This window comes from Cololabis saira, chromosome 10 (assembly GCF_033807715.1).
Source record: "Cololabis saira isolate AMF1-May2022 chromosome 10, fColSai1.1, whole genome shotgun sequence".
Classification (NCBI taxonomy): domain Eukaryota; kingdom Metazoa; phylum Chordata; class Actinopteri; order Beloniformes; family Belonidae; genus Cololabis; species Cololabis saira.
Genome location: NC_084596.1, coordinates 44,654,131 through 44,676,225, shown reverse-complemented (window position 1 = coordinate 44,676,225; position 22,095 = coordinate 44,654,131). Strand labels below are relative to the sequence as shown.

Sequence of the window (22,095 nt, the reverse complement as noted above, 5' to 3'; positions counted from 1 at the left end):
AACATAATTTTTTTGCAATTCCCAGAGGAAACAGGCCATTTCAAAGCACCGTAGGAGCCTGTGGCTGCAAGCATCAGAAGAACCGACTGGACCGAGGATCATCAAGAATGCCCGCGTTTGCAGTGCTCATTTAATATCTGGTGAGTTATCGTGGCTATCTAGTTTAGCTTTACTTGAATGCCTTTAATTGAGTAACTGTAGGTAGAGTAAGTGTATTGTAAGTGTTTGCTACCATAGACTGTAAGTTTACTACTGATGCTAGAGCTAACTCATACAGCTGAGAGCTTCAGTGTGGTGTACATAATAATAATTAATATTATTAATATTATAGATCCATGGGTGTACAGCAGCTCCACTAACTTAACAGCTTTAACCTCTAGCATCATTGTTGTTTAGGATGTGTGCCCTGGTTGTCTTTTCTCTGATTTGAGCATCTCAGAACACTTAAGAAACTTGAAAAGTGGTTATCTGGTGTTATTTGGCTAATGTGTATCTTTCTTTTTACAGGTGAGATGTCACTGGACCACGAGAGTCCTGATTTTGTGTCCTCTATTTTTTTCATACACTAAACAAAACCAAAACCCAGATGCAAAGATCAAAAGGTAAAATACAATAAATAAGACCTAGCTGTTTGTGTTTTTAGCTTAACCTAATGACATGATTAACTCATGAATATTAAGGGTTTACTTATTTTGGTATTAAGCAAACCATAACCGATGATTAAGATGAGAATGTATTGTATTACAGCTTGAGATCAGTATTTTTGTTCATTTGAGGTTTTTTTTTATGTGAATGTACCAAAGAAAAAAGAAATGGAGTGAAAGACTTCTGGTTGCTCCACCAAATCAACCTGCTCCTGCTCCTGGAACTCCAGAGGAATCACCAGCATGGATCACAGTCCTAGTAAGTGTAGCCACTGTTGTGTCATTTCAAGTCTCATTGCATTGTATAATGGTTCAACCATGTTGAGTATTCTCCCCCTATGCTGATCTGCACATCCATTCTTTCCTTTACAACCCATATTTATGCACTGTGTAGACTAACACAGTTGCAATTAATCTTAGGTCTATGTATGTGACAAATAAAATCTCCTTGTCCCTGTCCTTTTCTCCTCTCCTATTCACAACTGTCCTCTACTGATTCCAATGCCCCTCTTATGTTCTCTATACACCTCTCCATCCATCCATCCATCCATCCATCCATCCATCCATCCATCCATCCATCCATCCATCCATCTCGTCTTCAATTCTCAACTGTTCTCTTTTCTGCTAAAGCTGAAGAGGACATCCCAGTCACGAGGACAGAATACAATGAACTGAACCTGAGGTACACCGAGCTGAAGAGTGACCACGTCAACCTGCAGGAAAAGTATCAACAGCTGCGAGATGAAAATGAGAGACTTAAAGAGGAGCTGAAGAAGTGTACATTTTCATACTCAAATATTAAGTGCAACATGGTACAACTGTTGTTTATCACTGGAATAACATCTGTGCTCTTTGACTTTGTGCACCAAAATTGCAGGAAGTGTAAAAATATTCAGCAAGAAGCTCTCTCTACAGGATCATCTTTTGATAGTGTTAATGAAATTAAGGTTGCAGCTCATGGTGCCCTTCCCATTCCAGCTTTCACCAAAGGCAAACGGCAACTTTCTGCACAGGAGGTCGACACATCAAGACAACTGTCACGTGTCAGGATACTGTACATGTCGAACGTGTTATAGGGAGATGGAAGAACTTCAGAATTTTGCAGACAAAAATTCCACTGTCACAGGCTGACCTTCTAGATGATATTGTTATTGTGTGTGCTAGTCTCACAAACCTTAGCAAAAGTGTTGTTCCGAAAAAATCTAAGAAATAAGGGTTCTGAATAATAACATCAAGTCTTGACATTTTTTTATTTTCTCATCATGATTTGGAGCTGTGACTATGAATTGAATATCAGCCATTAATGATTTACTTGACTATTAAAGTTTTGCTAATAAACTACCGGAGTTATTAGTTTTTTCCTCACTGATTGTGTAAATGTATTGATTATTTTCTCTTTTTAAAGCTACAAACATCCAACTTCCACAGCTGTAAATATGCTGCACAAATATACATATATTCACTATATGTGTTGTATATCCAACTCAGGTATATTATAGATATATTAATCCCCACAAACCCTTAAATAAAAATAATGAATTTACCTAAAAATAATGAACTAAGTTTTAAAAAACAGTATTTTGCATTATATGCCTTTTTAATGTTTTTCTTTTTATCATATTAGTGGGAATAGGTTTCTGTAAATTAATGGTGATAATGTGAGATGCAGGATGGACAATAAAGCTCATATAATTTTTTTAAAATAACTATCAACTTCATTCAGCCAGCACAGACAAAGGTACACATGACATGGCTTTCATTCAAAGGCAATGCTTAATGAAACTAATTAAGAAACAAAGGGGACACAGTAAATTAACAAAAATAATAAGATAAATTAAATAAATATGAAATAATAAAATAACTTAAAATGTCTAGTGTATAAAATACATTCAGTTGACTGTCATAATTCTTTAAAAACTTCAGCTGTGACAGTTGCTGACTGTGTCGCAGCTTCTCCTGAGTAAACACTAGGTTTCTCAACCAAATACAGATGAATATCCGGACATTGGACATCGGGCCACTTTGTGATATCTTCCTCCGGGAAGGAAGTTGCTTTCCATCCGCCAAAGTTAGTTTAGTAACGTAATTTCCACGATCTTTTTCCGTCAATCGGCTGGTGTAAACTGTCATGAACTCCGTCTTTCTGCCGCAACAATGTTCAAATAGACAAACTCTTGTGTTTTCTATTTGTTGTAATTGTTCATTCTATATCTGTTTAAACCTAAATGTTACCGCGCATTTGCTGAGTCACGTTCGTGTTGAAACGTCAGTTAAGGACATTTGGTTCTGTTCATTATCTGTTGAAAGATATTGTGAAGACGTATCAAAAATACGGTTATATGAGTGTTATATTATTTCACTGTGTTGAGCTTAAGCAGGTATGTGAAAATCATTTGAATGTTTGTTATTTAGCCGAGTAGTAGTTTTTTTTTCATCTGTCTTTCTGAAGCTGCTGCGGCGGGAAAAGTAACAGTAACGATACTGAAAGAAAACAGTAAAATGACATTAAGATCGGGGAAAGGTGTTAAGGAGTTGTAGGAGTAAATGAGGGTTATCATTAAACCTGTAAATATGTGAATTAATAGATTAGTCCAGATTGACTAACTTTTGCTCTGCAGACTTATAAAAGGGAAGTTCACCCGAGGAAAAGGTCACGCTGTTTGCTACGTGACCGTTTGACATGTCTTCTCAGAACAAAATGTTCGTGCGCTATTATAAAGACAAAGCGCCAGTGGAAAATTAGTTTCACAACAGGCGTTGTGAAACCGGCGCTTCCTGTTTTGCTTTCTGCATAACAAGTCTCACAGCAAGCGCTGTAGTCCGCCAGAGCTTTGTGGAGGGACCTCCATAGCGGGATCGCTGCACAACTCTCCTTGCAAGTATGTTTTAACTGAACTGATGTCTCTGTGTTATTCTTGTCTCTTTTGTAGAGAACTTAGTTAGGAGTGTCATTTGGACCTGACAGGAGTGTTCTTTAAAGTGATGACAAAAAGAAAACATAAGAAACACCTTAGAGGAACACGAAGAATCTTTCTCCTAAAAGAGTTTTTTTTGTACTGAAAAATCATATTTGAAATACACAGGACTGTCTCAGAAAATTAGAATATTGTGATAAAGTTCTTTATTTTCTGTAATGTAAAAATCTCATACATTCTGGATTCATTACAAATCAACTGAAATATTGCAAGCCTTTTATTATTTTAATATTGCTGATCATGGTTTACAGCTTAAGAAAACTCAAATATCCTATCTCAAAAAATTAGAATATTCTGGGAATCTTAATCTTAAACTGTAAGCCATAATCAGCAATATTAAAATAATAAAAGGCTTGCAATATTTTAGTTGATTTGTAATGAATCCAGAATGTATTGTTTTTTATATTATACATTTTAGTTTTTTTTAATTGCACAGTCCTGTACTTCATTTTCTATAAGGCTATCAAACTAGTCTTTAAAATGTATTTTCTCGAATAGAAATAAAACATATTTCAGAGGGTAAAACCCAGGAGACATTTGAGTACAATAATGGTTGTTTTATTGAAAACAAAAGAACAAAAAAAAAAAAAAGACAATCTAGCACCGGCTTATCTCTGATTCCTGAACAACATACAAAATAACTGGTCACAAACTGTCAAGTACAAATATAAAATGCAGTGAAAATAGAACGGCTGTCTCCTTTTTAATGATATTAATATCCTTTACATGAATGTTTGCATTTGTGCATTGTTCAGCCCAGTTAAGACAACTGCCATCCAGTAAGGGAGTCCTGAACAAACTGGACACAAACTACTGAGGGATGAGGCGGTTCCACGTTAGTCCTATCCAGAATATGTACATGTGTACACACAGCAGTCATTGAAAATATTGCTTAGTATAAAGTTTAGTGTTAAAACGGTTGAAATAACGTCCTAATTCTGCCGTTTTAAATGACTATAACAATGACAGCGCAGATCCTTAACTAAAATCTCTACTAAACTCTTACGTTGAATGTTTTTAAACCTGTTGACGTCCATGTCCCATCCATGTCTACGGGTTTTGTCATGGTTTTTGTATTTACGTCCTATTTTATCTTGAAGTCCCATGGCCGTGTGTTTACGTTTTGTCTTGAATGGATGTTTTTCTTTATCGCAGGTAAAGAATACAACCATACAACCATAATGGAGGCAGTTAATTCTCCAGGCAAAGCCTCACGGCAAGTTCCTGGTGAGGAGGACAAGCCAAGACGGGTAACATTATCATGCTTGTTTGGCTGTTTTTCTGTGACTGTAATTTTGCTTTCTTTTTTAATTTTACTGTGAAAGATTTTAGTAATAGGACAGCTTCAACGGTGTCATACAAAGTATTCTGCTGATTGTGCAACCAGGATGCCTAATGAAAATACCAGGGGCCCAGATGCTTGTGACCCACGTTTTGGACATTGTCCCATAAAGAACCACCTCCACATGACGTATTGCCCTCGTAATTATCTAGGCTTCTTCTCAGGAGCAAAAATCTTTTATTTTTTTCTCCTGAGAAGCACATTAAGGCCTGTTTCCTATCTCACTTCTTTGAGATCACAATGAGGCTCACTTTAAGCTGTCTTTGCATCTGATTATATTTATTTCAGTTTTTGTCAGATCATTTCTTTATTCACACAAGAAAAAGCTTGTTAAGTTGTTCAGAATCATAATGTAAATCTCAAGTATATTTTACATGCATTTTAATAACAGCATTTAAAACTGAGGTTTAACGTTTTATTCAATCTAAAATTAAACTTAGTTTCCACTAGTTTTTGTGGTACTATAACTTATTTTAGCAGTGTATTTCCAGATCTGTGGGGAGCCACGTCATTACGTCACTGCAAACGTCAGTTACGTCCAGAGCCGGATTAAATAAATGGACTACACTAGGCAGACTGTGATTTTTGGGCCCCCCTCCATCGATGTTATTTATGAAATCTTAAACTTACCAAAGTTACTAATAAAACTTAATTCACATTTTACATAGCATAGTCATAGTCAAGTTGGTTCTTTGTATTCCAAAATAAGTCATGTGTTGTATATTAAACAGTCGATCAGACTATTTTTAGATTTTTATTATTTATACGTTATTACAATGCTCTATTAAATGCTATTAAATTATCCTTATCTTATCGATTGTGAGCATTTTGCAGAAAATCTTAATTAAATGTGTTGATTAAATTGAATAGTTAAATAAGAAGTCAAATTTACAAAGGCCAATACAATTTGCAGTAAGACAAAGTGTGCTGTAGTATGTATGTCTGTATGTGTATATGTATGTGTATGCGTATGCAGAGCCGTTTGGGAGATTTGCGAGGCCCTGTGTGAAATGGCCAGGGGGGGCCCTCGCGCGTGAGCGTAGCGAGTGCGCGCGAAATTTTTGGGTTTTTCGGGTCGCATCGGGTGTCTATATGCGCAATTTTAACTCTCCAATTAGCAAAATACTGGATACCTTCCCCTGCCTCATCATCATCTGGGCTTACCTCGACGTGGGGCCCCATGGCTGCTTGAGACCCGGGCGGATCGGTGATTTTTGTAACAAATTTATCAAACGTGCCTTTCAGAGAGGCATTAAACTCTTCCATTTTCTTTTGTTTTTTTCTTTTTTCATCCCCTGATGGAAATTTCCTGAATCTGTCTCGTTCTCTCGACATTGTGTGACAGTTTGTTCCAACTCCACCCGTCTGGATCAGACTAGCTTGTGTCAATGCGCTTGGTCTGATCAGTTGTATTGAACAACAGACACGCGTCATCATTGCACATATATTTATTGATATGCACAGACTAGTACACATTTAGGCCTGTAATGGAACGTGACTGTTGATATTTATAAGGAAAAAAAAAAAAAAAATTGGGGAAAAAAAAAAACGGCCCATAGCGCCAGGCCCCTTGGGGCGCCAGGCCCCTTGGGGTCGCACGGTTCGCCCCTTGGGGTCGCACGGTTTGCCCCTTGGGGCCCCAAGGGCCCAGGCCCCTTGGGGCGCCAGGCCCCGTGCGGTCGCACGGTTCGCACATCCCTTGCGGCGGCCCTGTGCGTATGTATGCGTATATATATATGTAAGTATACTAAATATAGTAATAATGCACATATATATATATGCCTTAGGTTTTTATCGGCATGTTATCAACCATTAACATGTGTGCAGACAAAAAAAAAAAAAAAAAAAAATTTTTTTTTTTTTTTTTTTTTGTCCCTCTGTCTGGGCCCCCCCCCCTGTCGGGCCCTAGGCACGTGCCTAGTCTGCCTTTGCGTTAATCCGGCTCTGGTTACGTCGCTGTGATTACATTGGCTCAAAGGTTGAAGCAACAACAACGTATTTGCTCTAATACGGACTTGGTCCACGTAGCGTCCTCCGTGGACAATATCACTAAAAGACAGGTCGTCTCCTCCACAGACCACTGCTGCTGTAGCCGTATTAACTCGTCTCTTGTTTGAAAATGTCACCGTCTTGCTGTTGCCGTTGGTCTTAACAACTCCTCCCCCTAAGCGGTTCTTTCCTCTGGCCCAGCAAAGAGTTGTTGCTCCCTTGGAACCGGGTTTTCTGGCCGGATTTTTTTAGATTTAGATTTATTTATTTGCACAGTTAAAAATTACACAAATAAAAGTAACAACTTTACAAATTTAAAGTGCAGGAAGAAGCCAAAACTCAAAGAGCTTATCAGGCGCCTCCACCAATAGTTAACTTAAAATTTACTATCATACTTATAAGAACAAAATATACAAATGAGCAATTAGAAATCTATAGATGATAGAAATAAATGAAAATTACAAAGAATTTACACAAAAGAAAAATGATAGGATATATGAATAACGATAATAACAATTTAATAATTAAGAAACAAACAAAAAATAAACGACTAAATAACAAACCAAATAAACACAAACAAAAAATAATTTCAAGGAGATTACGACGATAAAGACGATAAAATGTGTCAGTACATCCATTACTTATGCCAGAGCAGTTCCATTTACAAAACAAAAATTAAGTGGTGTTTCAGACATCCTTTAAAACCTTGTACAGAGAAGCATTTTTTTGCTAAATGGGAATATGTATTCCATAGTTTGACCCCCTTGTACCGTATTGCATATTTACCCCTGGTTGTAACACATTTTGGAGGATGCAGATCTAACGCTCGACGGGTTGCATAAGTTCCTCCTTTAAGACTTTATAAATAAAAACACATGTCTGATAAATATTTATGTCATAAATGTTGAGAATATAAAGTTTCTGGAACAAAGGACTGGAGGGGCTGTATGAATCTTAACAAGTTGCTATCCTGACAAAACGTTTCTGACAAACCAAAATTTTACTGTATGTAATGTTGTGGGAGAAGTACTTGCCCTGACTATATTACAGTAAGAAAGATATGGGTAAATTAGACTATAATAAAAAGTGAGAAGACAATTAGTTTTAACCAAATGTTAATCCGTCTAATAATGCTAAGAGATTTGTGAATTTTTGTATTCACCCAATCTTTCCAATTTAAGTTCTCATCAACAAGAACTCCCAGGAATGTAATTGAAGATTCCTGGAGCAAATCAACAGAGTCATTTTGAATATTGGATTATTTTAGGATAAGATTTTTTGCCACTGAAAATTATAAATCTGCATTTCTTTATATTTAGAGACAATTTATTTAACTTAAACCATTTCATATAGGCAGTTAGACCAACATTTGTTTCTCTTATCAATGAATTAAAATTACCGCTAGAGAAAAAAAATGGTTGTGTCGTCAGCAAACATAATTGGTGAGAGGGTATTTGAAAAAATTGATAAATCACTAACATAAATAAGAAGTAGCAATGGTCCCAGAATAGACCCTTGAGGGACCCCACAGGTAAGTCTAGTTTTGTCAGAATAGCAATTATTAATGCAAACAAATTGATACCTATTGAAGAGATAATCTTTCCACCAATTGTATGTTGTGTTCTGAAAACCATATTTGACCAATTTTTGAAGCAAATCCTGATGATTGACTGTATCAAAGGCTTTGGAAAAGTCTAGGAAAATACTACAAGTGAATTGCTGATTATCAAGTGCAGAAATCATTTTGTCAGTAAGGTGAAGCAAAGCCATGTAAGTGGAATGCTTTTCCCTGAAGCCATACTGATGTTTGTAGAGGACTGAGTTGTGGTTCAGATGAGACAGAATTCTGTTATATACAAGTTTTTCTAATATCTTTGAAAAACAAGGCAACATTGATATGGGCCTATAATTGTTAAAAGTACATGGATCGTCTGCTTTAAACACTGGAACAACTTTTGCAATTTTTAAATCCTCCGGTAAAACTCCTGTAATCAAGAACAGGGAAAAGATGTAAGTGAGGGGCTTTAGTATAGACTGTTTCACCTGTTGGACAAGAAAAGCAGGAATACTGTCGTGACCAGCTGAAGATGTTTTGAGGTCATCGGTTATGTCGCTTATCCCTTGGCTACTGGGTGGTTTAAAAGGAGACATAATGGAAAAGGTCCCCGATAAATAGTCTAATGGACTGCCCGGACAGTCAGGAATTTTATCAGCTAAATCCTGGCCAATATTTACAAAAAAAACATTAAATCTTTGAGCAATGTCAGGGGTCTGGATGTTGTTCTGGGGTCTTTTCTGACTCTTGGATGAGCTGTTTCTGCTATTGGGGTCATTTTGGTCGGTTCCTCCTGGGAAGGTTCACTCACAGGGGTCAACTTTAATACTGGAGAGCAGAACCGAGACATGACCGAAGCAAGGCAAGCCCGTGACTGGAAGGATACACTGAGCGTTCTCGCATATCTACAGGAGCGAAATCCCTTTGACAAGGACCCAAGTCTTCGCAATATAGCCACTGGAGAGCATGCCCTTTCCATTGTCAATGTAGATACTGCACATGCTATCGGCACATCAATCCTGAGCTCTATGGATGGTCACACACCTGCAGAGTACACTTTCAAGAGGAAAGATCAAGCTGTCACTCTCGGCATGAAGTCATCTGTAAAAATAGATGGAGATCAAATCCAAGTTGATCCGCAGCTCCTCTTCCAGAGACTGGTGATAGTGGCACAGAAGTGTGATGAACTGGAGTCAGCCCTGAAGTATGAGCTCTGTAACTATCCGCCAGCTCTTTTTGATTCCTCTCTGCTCCTTCGAGAAGCAAAAAAGCCTGCCCTTGCTGATGCCATCAGGAAACACGTTGGGCCAGATGTTCCAGCAGACAATGTGGTTGATGGCAGCTGTTAGGTTTAATCAACATCAAACCCAGCTTTTAACAAAGAAAAACACCAAAGACTTGGAAATGAGTTTTTAAATGCGCTCTTGCAAGAGGGGAAGCAAAAAGCCAGAGCCTTCAGAGCAACGAAGACTCTCTATTGAATGCTGCTGATTAGTGCTTCGGTTTCTCCTCTGTGCATCGCCTTTTTATTGTAATTTCAAACAGGAAAATGACCATTTTAAGAAAACCAATGGTAGACAGTGGATGGACAATGGGAGGTAACAAACAGATAAACAGGACATTTCAGTTGAAGAACAACTAATCTATTTTGTGCAGAACAAACAGACATCCTTTCTGTTGAGGGTGTTCCAACAGAATATCCAACTGAAGTGAGACAGTTGTGGACCAGCCCAAACCCCTGAGCAGTTTAGGGAGTGTCTGTTGTAACTGGTAACATGTGATAAGCATGTGGACTAACAGGCAGTTCTCCAAACTGACTTGATTCTGACAGTTTTCATAAAGACAAACTTAATTCAGAACTTTGATTAATCTCACATTTCCCTCCTGTTGTTCTTATGAAACTTCAACTAATATCCGTCCATCAGGCTTAGGATATGAGCATCATACTATAAGTTCAACATATGAGTAATATCAAGGAGACAGCTTATAACATGCAAATTTGTTAATGCAACTATTAGTAATCAAGATGACTTTCTCATCATTAATTATGTTGGGGTAGCCACATTCCTCAATTTAGGTTTGTTGGAGTTGCTGGAAATGGATTTCAGAATACTGGACTAATGAAGTTTGGATGGACCTTTGGACCATTGCACGGAGACACGGAATGATACAGGCAGTGAAAACACAGAACAGTACCAGAACAGTGATAAATGGAATCATAATTTTAGTGATTATGTCAGTCCAGTGGCCTGAGATCAGCCAGGACCAAAAGGTGGTACCTGCTGAGCGTCTGTCTTCTGACACGACTTTGGCCAACTGACGTAATTCAGCTATAGCTGTGGTAATATTACCTTCAGTACCGGTTTCATCAGGGATGAATGTACAGCAGTGTTCCCCAATCATTGCACAGACTCCACCATCCTTAGCAGTTATCAAATCTAACACAGTTCTATCTTGGAGCTCCATTTCTCTAATGGCAGCCATTTCAGTTGCCACTCCTCCTAAGGCTTTAAGAGTGGAGTTAATGAACAGACCCATGCGATAATTTATAGTCTCAATCCTTAACATGGTCTTTGCGACTCCCAACTGGGGAAGGGCTGACAAAACTATCTTTTGGCTTGCTACAAGCTAAAATCCTTTATTTTGCGGGCTAAAATAATTGATTATGCGATTAAATGTGCAGGTTTTTTATGTGCTTTTATGCGGTGAAATTGCGGAATATGCTGGAAATTGCGGAATATGCGGGAAGTCGTGGAATATGCGGAAAGTTGCGAAATATGCAGGAAGTTGCGGATTCGGCGCTGAGCTCTTCCCTCTTAAATTCAGCGGGCTGTCTCGTCTGATCTGAGGTCGTAGGCGGAAAAAAAAAGGAGAGCGCAGGTGGAGAGGAGAGGGGCGGTCGCAGCCCGGGGGCCGGCCGTCTCTCTCCCTCCAGCCGCGGCTCAGTGCTCGGGTGATTGCCGGGCGCGCCGGCGCGGCGAGGGGACGAGCCGGAGCTCCGTCACCCCACGCGTCCGCCGCCAAGATCCCCCAAGTGGATGGGAGCGTGTGTCCGCCTCCGCCGGCCTCCGCAGGCGCAGTGGTACGCGGTCAGCGCGGATCCTGAGTCCACCAGCAGCCGCGCCCCCCGCACAAGCAGGGTGCTCGGCGGAGACGGCACTCTCTTTTTCCTCTCACCCCCGCGGGTGAGAGCTGCTGTTTGGGGGGTGGCGGTTTCTGCGAGGGGTGCGGTCGTCCCCGGGTGGGTCCCGCACGTCGCGACCAGGCGTCCGGACATGTCACTCACAACACTTCCCCCTTTTTCCAAACTTTATGCGAAAATGTGCGGCGATGATGCAGTGAAATCAAGCGAGCCCCGCATAATTCGCATATTCAGCGCGGACATATGCGATCATCGCGGGAAATATGCACCCTTTCAGGAATAAATGTATCCCCGCGTAATCTGCGCCATTTGGCTGATTATGCAATGAATTATGCGATCGCGTAATCGCCTTTTTCTGGAGGGCCTAGTTACAGTCCTGGGCATTGCTCCCTCTACCAACCCCGGGGCTTCCTACACTGAGCTCAGGTCTCCTCCTTAACCTGAGGAGTGAGCAGCTGCTTCTTTTCACCAGACAGGGTGGGGTTTCTCTGCCGAACGTAGCGCGTGGAAGGATCATGTTATTCCGGCCAGATCTTCCCCACCCCATCTGCCCTGCCCTGCTCTGGTTGGCCAGAGGGGGCAGTAGAGCCCAGGACTGCTGCATGTTTTTGTGAGGGTAGCTCACATTAGCTACCAATTCAATCAATTCCATTGCTTATTTTCTATTGGACTGTCCTAACTGGCCGCAGCGACGTAGCGCTGCGCAGCGCCGTTTTGAGCTGAACATTTGTCGGACGCCCTGCTTCTATTCTCTTCCTGTCGCTCGCGTTGAAAGCCGGTTGAAAGCGCTGTAGGAAACGGTCACGGATGAGGAACGGATGATCCAGTTAGTTGAAATGAGAAGTTATCTCTATGATTCCTCCTCATTTCACTACAAAAACCTCAATAAAGTTGCAGCTGCTGGAGGGAGATGGACCGAGAGCGTCCGATGTAACGCAGTGCGACGATAGTCGGACACTCTCATGCAGTTACACGGTTTTATATTTGTGGGCGTGGTTTGCATTTTGGTTACGTAACGACGGGAGCAGAATCTTATTGGCTCATAGATCCACATCACACTGGACGGCTCATCCGGGCGGCTGTACAGACACTGCAGAATTTGGTTGATTTCCTCCTTCTCTGAGTTGGCAGGCTGAGGGGAGACTACTTTATATACAGGCATCAGAATCTTCCGCGGATCCGCGGAATTCCGCGGATTTTGGTCTCAGCAAAAAATGTCCGCGGTTTCCGCGGAAAGGGGGAAAAAAAAAAAAAATTCCCCAAACAACGGACTCGAAAACGCGATGCGCCAGGCCAGAAAAGAAAAAAATAATATGCAAAAAATAAGCGACGTATCTATCCATTCATTCAGAAATCAAAAATCATTTCCATTTGGGAGCCTCTGTGCGGCGCTGAATATGGAATATGTGTTTTGCGGTGTGCTTCTCATTGAAATGACTGGAGGCAACACGTTGCGGCAGTGAGTGAAGCCTGAATTATGGTTCTGCGTTAAATCGACGCAGAGCCTACGGCGTAGGGTACGCGGCGACGCGCGGCGACGTGCGCCGTACGGCCGCGTACCCTACGCCGTAGGCTCTGCGTTGGTGTAACGCGGGACCATAAATCAGACTTAAGTCCCTTTAGGCTGATACTGTGAGAAATAACCTCTCATAATAGCGGTACTACAGTTAATAAATGTAATAAATGCTCCTACTGCCGTTTCTGCTGGCTACTGAGTCCCCTAAGTGGTGAGTGAGTTTTAACTCCTTAATTACTAACCAGCGTCAGAGTCACGCACAGTACACAAACTGTGATGTTAGAGAGCCACCTTTTGGTCAATTTAAGCAACCGCATCGCCAGCTGCTTGACAGTGGCTCAACTCATTAGTTTACTGTTTTTGTTGTTATTATCAATGCAATTGTGAAAAAAAATGGCAAAATAAATGAAAAACTGTGAACAACCGCATTCCGTAGGCTATTCGGTACTGAGTATTCAGCCAAATTTTATTCGGCTTCAGGTTTGGCCTCCAATTTCAATTTCGGTGCATCCCTAGTTTTTTCGGTGGGAAAGGGGGATTCTGGCCATTGTAGAAGTTTTTTTTTTTTTGAAATTCTCTTTTTATTTAGAACAGCAGTATTCCAACTTACACATTTATGCATTCAATCTTTAAACTTAAATGATTCTGTCCCTACTACTGTCCCGACATTTTTTATGAACAGTAATTGAAAACACTAACGGAAAAATAAAAATAAAGAAAATAAAAAATAAAAACCAGGGAGCGCACCCATGTTTACAGTCATTACATCACATAAAAAAATAGTTCACATGAAATCGGATGTGATTGGTTTCACATACTCAGTCCATTTGGACCAGATCTTATAAAAGTTTTCTTTCTCAACCTTGAGGGAGGAAGAGATCTTCTCCATAACATAGATCTGGTAGATGATCCCAATCCAGTCGTCGATAGTGGGGGGTTCTACTTTCAACCATTTCCTTGTAAGACATTTCTTACTGGCTGCCAACAGTATAGTCAGCAGTTTTTTGTCTTTTCCATTCCATGTTTCGAACCTTATGTCTCCCAAAAATAACGTTTCACAATTCAAAGGCATGGTTACATTAAAAATATTCTCCACATGCATCTGTATCTCCTTCCAAAAAGGTCTTATAACTTGGCAGTCCCAAAAAATATGGAAGTGGTTAGCTCCCTGAGACCCACATAGTCTCCAACAGGCATCCCCGCTGCCCTGATATCGTTTTCGAATGGGTGTGATAAAAAATCTTGTAATACTTTTCCAACAGAACTCCCTCCAAGTATTTGACCCAGTTGAGATCCATTGTAGTTGGCATATTCTTTCCCAGCTTTCCTGTGTGATTATTACCCCTATTTCCTTTTCCCATTTGCTTTTTATATAATCTGTATCATCTTGTTTGGAAAGTTGTATGGTCTTATATAATTTGGAGATAATTTTATTACTTGATTCAGACTTAATTAATGATAAAAAGACCCCCATGAACCCTGATTCATCGATTCCTAACCCCTCTTTAATGTTTTTGTCAAAGTAATGTCTCACTTGTAGGTATCTAAAGAAATCCTCTCTTCCCAGACCATGATCCTTTTGAAGGGTTTCAAAACTTTGAAATGCCCCCTTATGGACAAATGAATAATAGGTAGTTAGGTCTTTTGTAATCCATGTTTTAAATCTACTGTCAGTTTTATTTGGCACAAAGTCTGTATCATAGGCACACCACCTCATTATTTTAGATGTGTTTTGTGATCTGGAAATCTGAACTATTTCCTTCCAGGACATGAGGATGGTGCTTGTCAAAGAGTCTTCTGGAATGTCCAGCTCTCTTTGGAGTTTGTAGTCACTTAGTAAAGCTGTTATTGGGATTCCCCTTATCATCGTTCCTTCTATTTCCTTCCAGGCTGCAGTGTATGTTGGTGAGCAAAGACAGATTAAAGGTCTAAGTTGGGCTGCATGATAGTAATCCTGCAAGCAGGGAAGACCCATTCCCCCCTTTTCTTTTCTTAATGGCAGCATTTTAAATTTGATTCTGGCCCTTTTTCCTTGCCACAGATATCTCGCTATTAGTCTGTCCCATTCTAGAAACTGCTTAGCTGGTATTTTAACTGGCAGACACTGAAAAAGGTACAACATCCTTGGTAGAATGTTCATCCTGATTGATTCTATCCGGGAGCTTAAACTTAAAAAGGGAATAACATTCCATCTTTGTAAATCTGTTTTAATTTTTGAATTAAGTATGTCGTAGTTGATGCTATATAATCTTGTTAAATCTCTAGGTAACAAAACACCCAAGTATTTAATGGACTCAGTGTCCCATTTCCAATTCTATTTGGTTTTAATTGAGGCTGGGGGATCATAGTTAAACGTCAATACTTGGGTCTTTTTGATGTTAATTTTATAACCCGAAACCAAACCATATTCCTCTAGCAATTTCATCAGTTTTGGGAGCGTCTGAGTGGGCTGTGTTATACTTATTAACAAATCATCAGCAAATAGGGCCAGTTTTTGCTCTCCAGATGTCATTGTTACTCCCTTTATATCGGTCCTCTGCCTAATTAATTGACTCATGGGTTCTATAAATAAGGCGAAGAGGAGCGGCGACATACAACACCCTTGTCTTGTTCCTCTCTCCAGAATGAATGTACTGGTTAGGTTTCCATTGAGTTTAATTCTAGCTGTTGGTTTCTTATAAAGTTCTGCAAGAGTGTCAATTATAGTTGTATGGAAGCCAAATTTTGCAAGTACCTTATAGAGAAATGACCAAATGACTGAGTCAAAAGCCTTTTGAGCGTCCAAACTTAATAACATTGTCTCCTGTCCTTGTTGTGCGATTTGTCTCATAACATGCAGTGTCTTCCTGATGTTATCTTGTGTCTGTCTTTGTCTGACAAAGCCGGTTTGGTCATTATGTATCAATTCTGGTAATATCAATTCTATTCGCTTAGACAGTATGGAGGTGAATAATTTATAGTCGTTGTTTAGGAGACTTACAGGACGGTAATTCCCACAATCTAATTTGTCTTTCCCTTCCTTAGGTATGACCGAGATCATTGCCTCCCTCCACGACGGAGGGGCATTTTTATTTTCCAACACCCAATTGAATGTTTGTAATAATATTGGAATTAATTGATCCTGCATTGTTTTATACCATTCCGTGGGAAAGCCATCTGTCCCCGGAGACTTCCCCCCTTTCATTCTACTAATTGCCGACTGGATTTCTTCTTTTGTTATTTTTGATATTAATTTTTCATTTTGTTCATCTGTGATCTTTGGAAGCTTTATCTGGGTCAGTAAGGCATCGATCTGACTGTCATTGCCCTTCTGCGGTTGTGAATATAATGATTTATAATAGATTTGGAAACATTGTTGTATTCTCTCTGGATTTGTTTCTATTTCATTCGTTTCTGAGTTTCTTAGTTTATGTATAGTTCTGTCCGCCTGCTGTTTTCTTAACCTATATGATAAAGGTTTCAGTGATTTCCCACCCGTCTCATAGTATCGTTGTTTCGTAAAAAGAAGCTTTTTTTGAATTTCCTGCGTATTTATTTCATCGATTTCTTTTTTCAACTTATTTATCTCACATTTGTCATCGTCTTTGAGGGATTTTGCATGTTCTTTCTGTAGTCTCTTCAAGTCTCCTTCTAATGTTTTGAGTTTTTGTTCTCTAATTCTCTTCTCGTATGAGGAGATGGCTATTATTTTGCCCCTCAGCACCGCTTTTAATGCATCCCAGAGAATGGGCGGGGTCACTTCTCCATTATCATTATTTTCCAAATACAGATTAATTTCGGTTTTTAGTTTATCTTTAATACACGGTTTATTCAAAATGTTTGAGTTCAGTCTCCAGAGAGTGGATCTCTTAGTATTATTCAAATGTATTCTCATAGTAACAGGGCCATGATCTGAGATAGTAGTGGGTCCTATTTCACAATTGTCCACCCTAAAAAGATCTCCTTTAAGCATAAACAGGTAGTCGATGCGTGAGTAAACATTGTGTGCGTATGAGTAGTGCGAGTAGTCACGGCTCGTCGGATTTATCTCTCTCCACACGTCCACAATCCCCACTTCACGCATCCAAATATTGAATCTTTTGCTAATATTTTTTGCGTCAGATTTCCCGTTTGATGAGTCTATTTTTGGATTCAATCGGATGTTAAAGTCTCCCCCACATATTAAGATTCCTTGACTTTTTGTTGTCATCAAATCCACCACATGCTTATAAAATGACCAGTCGCTTCCCGGTGGCACATACACATTAAAAAGACTTATCAAAACACCATCTATTCTCCCTGTAACCATGACAAATCTACCTTCTTTATCCTTATGCTCTGATATGTGTTCATAATTTACAGTATTGGATATCAGAGTCGCCACCCCTCTCCGCCTCCCCGACCCATGAGAAGAAAAGTAAACATGTTTAAATCCTGATTTATTCAATTTAGCATGTTCGGAGTCGTCGAGGTGCGTCTCCTGCAAGAGAGCTACTTGGATTTTATCTTTCTTCAGTTTTGATAAGATCTTTCCCCTTTTGACTGGATTGAGTACTCCATTTATATTAAATGATGTTATTTTTAAAGACCTATTTTGCATCTATGTAATGTCCCCCTCCCTCCCTCTCATAAACCTGGTGCGCTTCCCTCTCCCTGCGAGAACCGGCAGGGGATGAACAATTAACATATTAAAAAACAACAAACTGAACTGAACTTGTCCATGTGACTCCCTATGTAGGGGTCTGTTAACCTGACCCTGTTGGGCCCCCCGAGGAGGCTCCGAAGGGAAAGTCTCCCTCCTCAGTCCGGAGGAAGAGGCCCTTGTCCGCATCCGTCGCACGTCGGAGAGAAAAAAAAAGAAAAAAAAAATAGGTTGGCCCCGTGAGAACCAGTCTATTCAATGGTGAAAATCCACCACTTGGTACAGTCGCAATATATTCCAAGAGATCTCACCAACGTTAATCCGTCATCTTCAGGCCGTGGGTTAATCCTTAGGTCCCGGAGGAGGACGGTGCTGTTCTCCTGAAGGCCCGCAGCTTCTCCTTGTAACTCTGCTCCTGCTCCGCTGCGCCTTTCTTTGATCTCCGCTCCGCTCTGCTCCAGGTCAGACGCTGCACCCGCTCCATCAGCGTCTCCGGGGTTGTGGTGGCTGTCACGGAGTATCCTCTCCTCAGTAGATCCTTTGCAGCTTCTTCCACCGTCTCGTAGGTTCTGGTTCCATCGTCGTGTCTCACGCGCAGCCTGGCCGGGAAGAGGGTCTGGAATTGAACCTTTTTTTCTTTCAACACTCTGCGGATCTCTGTGTAATCCCTTCGTCTCTTGAGTATTAAAGGTGGATAATCGTGATCCAAGTTTATATGACTTTCTTGCCAGTCAAACCCCTTCCTCTGCCAAGCCTTGCGGAGTACTGAGTCCTTTGTTTTAAAGCTTAGAAACTTTATCACTATGGAGCGGGGCGGCGCGCCCGCCGGCGGCTGCGGTCCCAGGGACCGGTGCGCCCTCTCGATCTGCAGGTCGGTGTCGGCAGGTAGTTCGAGACCTTCACGGAGTAGTTTATCCACAAACACGGCCATCGTGGCCGAATCCTTCTCGGATCCCTCCGGGACCCCATAGATCCTTATGTTCTCACGTCTGGAGCGACTTTCCAAATCCAGCAACTTGTCCTCCAGTTTGGTATGCAGCGTCAGCATAGCTGTCACAACTTCTTCTGTGTTCTGGATCCTTTCTTCTGCTTTCTCAATTCGGCTTTCCACCTCATCCAACCTGGTATTCACCTTTACAATTTCTTCTCTTATTGTCTCCAATTGTTCTTTGTTTTCTTGGCGAAACCCTCTTATTTCTTGCAGAATTGATTCCAAGTCAGCCATTTCTCCGCCCGACCACGTTGTTGGTTAGCTTGAATCCGTTAGCTAATTGCTGCTGCGTTTCGTCTTTCTCCCTCACCTGCCTTCAGACGACGTTTACTGCTCCAAGTGGGGATATAATATTCCCCCTCCCTTTTGTACACGTTTCAAGGGATGATTTAGTTGGTTTGCATGGGGATATTTCTCTAATTTCTCTGGTTCAACCGGGAGCCCTCACACTATGCGGCCATCCTGATGGTGTTCCGACCGGAAGTCGGCCATTGTAGAAGTTTAAGATATAATTATCTTCATTTCAAGATTTATTCATGCATGAAGAATTACCCATGATGATGAATGCGCGTTATTATGTTATCAAAATGCATCATTCTTTGCAAAAATTCGGATTTTTTGTGTGTATTCTTGCATTGATAAAAGATGTGATTATGGAGCTTTGAGACCACCAGAATGCACCATTTTGAGTCTATTTTTCAAAATCTTTCCGGGGGGCCCTGCCCCCGGATCCCCCTAGAGGGTTCGGGCGCGTTGCGCCCTCACTCGTCCACGTCGAGAATTTTCCTCTTTTTTTAGGACAAGCCGTTCTGATGCCTGTATATATGTTAAAGCAAGAGAAAACCTGTTTTTCATAATAGGTTCTCTTTAAGTGATGTCTTGATTGAGAAAAGTTATGGCTGGAGAAATTGAACTCAGCTTTCCAAAGATGTGATAAACCACAGTTAATTTATGTTTTAAAAGGGGAGGGCAATCACTTTTTCACACAGGTCTATGTAGGTTTGGATTTTTTTCCCTTAATAATAAAAACCTCCATTTAAAAACGGCATTTTGTGTTTACTAGTGTTATCTTTGTCTAATATTTAAATTAGTTTGAGCTCTCAGCTCTCAAATTTTACACTTATTACGTAGATGTATAAGAAGTCTCATCTGAACGTGTCGTACTGTTAAGAACTAGTTGTAACAAAATATGTTTAACATTAGTCCTCAGAAGATAAACTTAATTGTCTCACAGGAAAAAACCTGAGAGCACTTGATTGAAACTGAAAAGGCTTTTGATAATTCATCCAAGATAATGTAAGTCATCCTCTCTGTTACAGAAACATAAAGGAAGACCCAAAAGACACTGCTGTGATGATTGCAAGAAAGTCTTCACCACTTCATCAAACCTGAAGAGCCATAAGAAAACTCACACTGGTGATAAACCGTACAGCTGTGAAGAGTGTGGAGCGGCTTTTGCCCAACAAGCACACTTAACGACACACCAACGTATTCACACTGGAGACAAGCCTTACAGCTGTGAAGAGTGTGGAGCGGCTTTTGCCCGAAAAAGTAACCTAAAGCGACACCATCCTATTCACACCGGAGACAAGCCTTACAGCTGTGATCAGTGTGGAGCGGCTTTTGCCCGACAAGGTACCCTAAAACAACACCAGCTTATTCACACTGGAGAAAAGCCTTACGGATGTGAGCAGTGTGGAGCGGCTTTTGCCCAACAAGCTCACCTAACGACACACCAACGTATTCACACTGGAGACAAGCCTTACAGCTGTGAAGAGTGTGGAGCGGCTTTTGCCCAACAAGCTAACCTAAAGCAACACCAACTTATTCACACTGGAGACAAGCCTTACAGATGTGAAGAGTGTGGAGCGGCTTTTGCCCTACAAGCTATCCTAAACCAACACCAACGAATTCACTCTGGGGAAAAGCCTTACAGCTGTGAAGAGTGTGGAGCGGTTTTTGCCCAGAAAGGTACTTTGGCGATTCACCAACGTATTCACACTGGAGAAAAGCCTTACAGATGTGATCAGTGTGGAGCGGCTTTTTCCCACCAAAGTTCTCTAACGAGTCACCAGCTCATTCACACTGGAGACAAGCCTTACAGATGTGAGCAGTGTGGATCAGGTTTTACCACATCAGGTCAGCTCACGAGACACCAACGTATTCACACTAGATAAAAAGTGTAAATTTGTGATCATTGCTTATATAATTTATTTTGAAAGTTCAGTTGTGCACCAAATTAGTTTGGTTAACTTAGTTTGAAAGGTGTTTGTGTTTAGTTAGTTGTTGTTTATGTGTAGTTTAGGCATAGGAATTTATCCCAAGTTTTGTTTCACGTTCTTTTAAGACCTTTGTAAATACATTTGGATTAATTTGAATGAGAGAAGTTGTTTGTGTTTAGTTAGTTGTTGTTTATGTGTAGTTTAATTTTGTAAATAAATGTGTATTAATTTGAATGAGAGAAGTTGTTCTTGTTTATTTTATCCATATTTGTCACAGCTGCTGGTTGCAAAGGTCTGTGCTCAGACTCCTTCCTTCACTGTTATTCTGTAACCCCCACCCCCCGGGCAACAGGCTGCCACGTAGGGAATAACAGCTACTTTCAGACCCATTTTGCTGTTTAGTTATTATTTCCTGATAAGTCAGGTGGTGCCCTGTAGTCATCGTCTTTATTAGTTATTAATAACTATCGTAACTTTCTAATAACTGAACCAGCACTGACACCAGCCCCGTCCTCGGTATCCACATGCAGGACAGTAGCTCTCAAGGACCAGGTTTGGACACTCCTGGTTTAGGACTTTATACGCAAATAACAATAAAGTTTTGACTTTGATTGTAGATGTTCTGGACAGTGGCGAAACTACCATATATGCAGACAATGCGACTGCATAGGGGCCATGGATGTATTAATAGAACTGGATGGTACATCGAAAATGGCCACCCATTCATTTCAATGCATTTTGCTCACCAGCGCATACGTTGAAAAAGTTCCTGACTTCCGGGTTTACTTCCGCGTTATCGGGCCCATTGAGCATGCGCAGTTGAGTCACCTCCCATGATGCTCTGGGGCCTCCCATCATGCCCCGGGGCAATGACGCAAATATTAATATAATATGTATTAATATAATATATTAATTAATGTATATTATTACATATATTATTAATTTATTAATATAATTACATAATATATATTAATATAATACATCCGTGGAATGCACGGACACGGCTGTGACGTCAGCCGTGACGTCACGCCCAGAAAGAGACTTTTATTTGACTTTTCTGGCCGTTATAAAACATTTTTGACGGATATAAAGTCCATG

The 22,095-nt window shown here is 40.5% G+C and overlaps 1 protein-coding gene across 1 annotated transcript; it reads left to right on the top strand.

Annotated features, from left to right (window-relative positions):
- The first annotated feature begins 3,010 nt into the window (after positions 1 to 3,010).
- LOC133452120 (zinc finger protein 98-like) lies at positions 3,011 to 21,187 on the top strand. Its single transcript, XM_061731329.1, has 3 exons — positions 3,011 to 3,523; positions 4,775 to 4,869; positions 20,095 to 21,187. The coding sequence occupies exons 2-3, from the start codon at positions 4,801 to 4,803 to the stop codon at positions 20,950 to 20,952; spliced, it is 927 nt and encodes a 308-aa protein (XP_061587313.1). The 5' UTR covers positions 3,011 to 3,523; positions 4,775 to 4,800; the 3' UTR covers positions 20,953 to 21,187.
- The last annotated feature ends 908 nt before the right edge of the window (positions 21,188 to 22,095 follow it).

Excerpts from the sequence above, each read along its gene's own strand:
- LOC133452120 (XM_061731329.1), top strand. The coding sequence starts at position 4,801 with ATGGAGGCAGTTAATTCTCCAGGCAAAGCCTCACGGCAAGTTCCTGGT. Across the intron at positions 4,870-20,094 it reads AGGAGGACAAGCCAAGACGG|AAACATAAAGGAAGACCCAA; the intron begins GTAACATTATCA and ends TCTCTGTTACAG.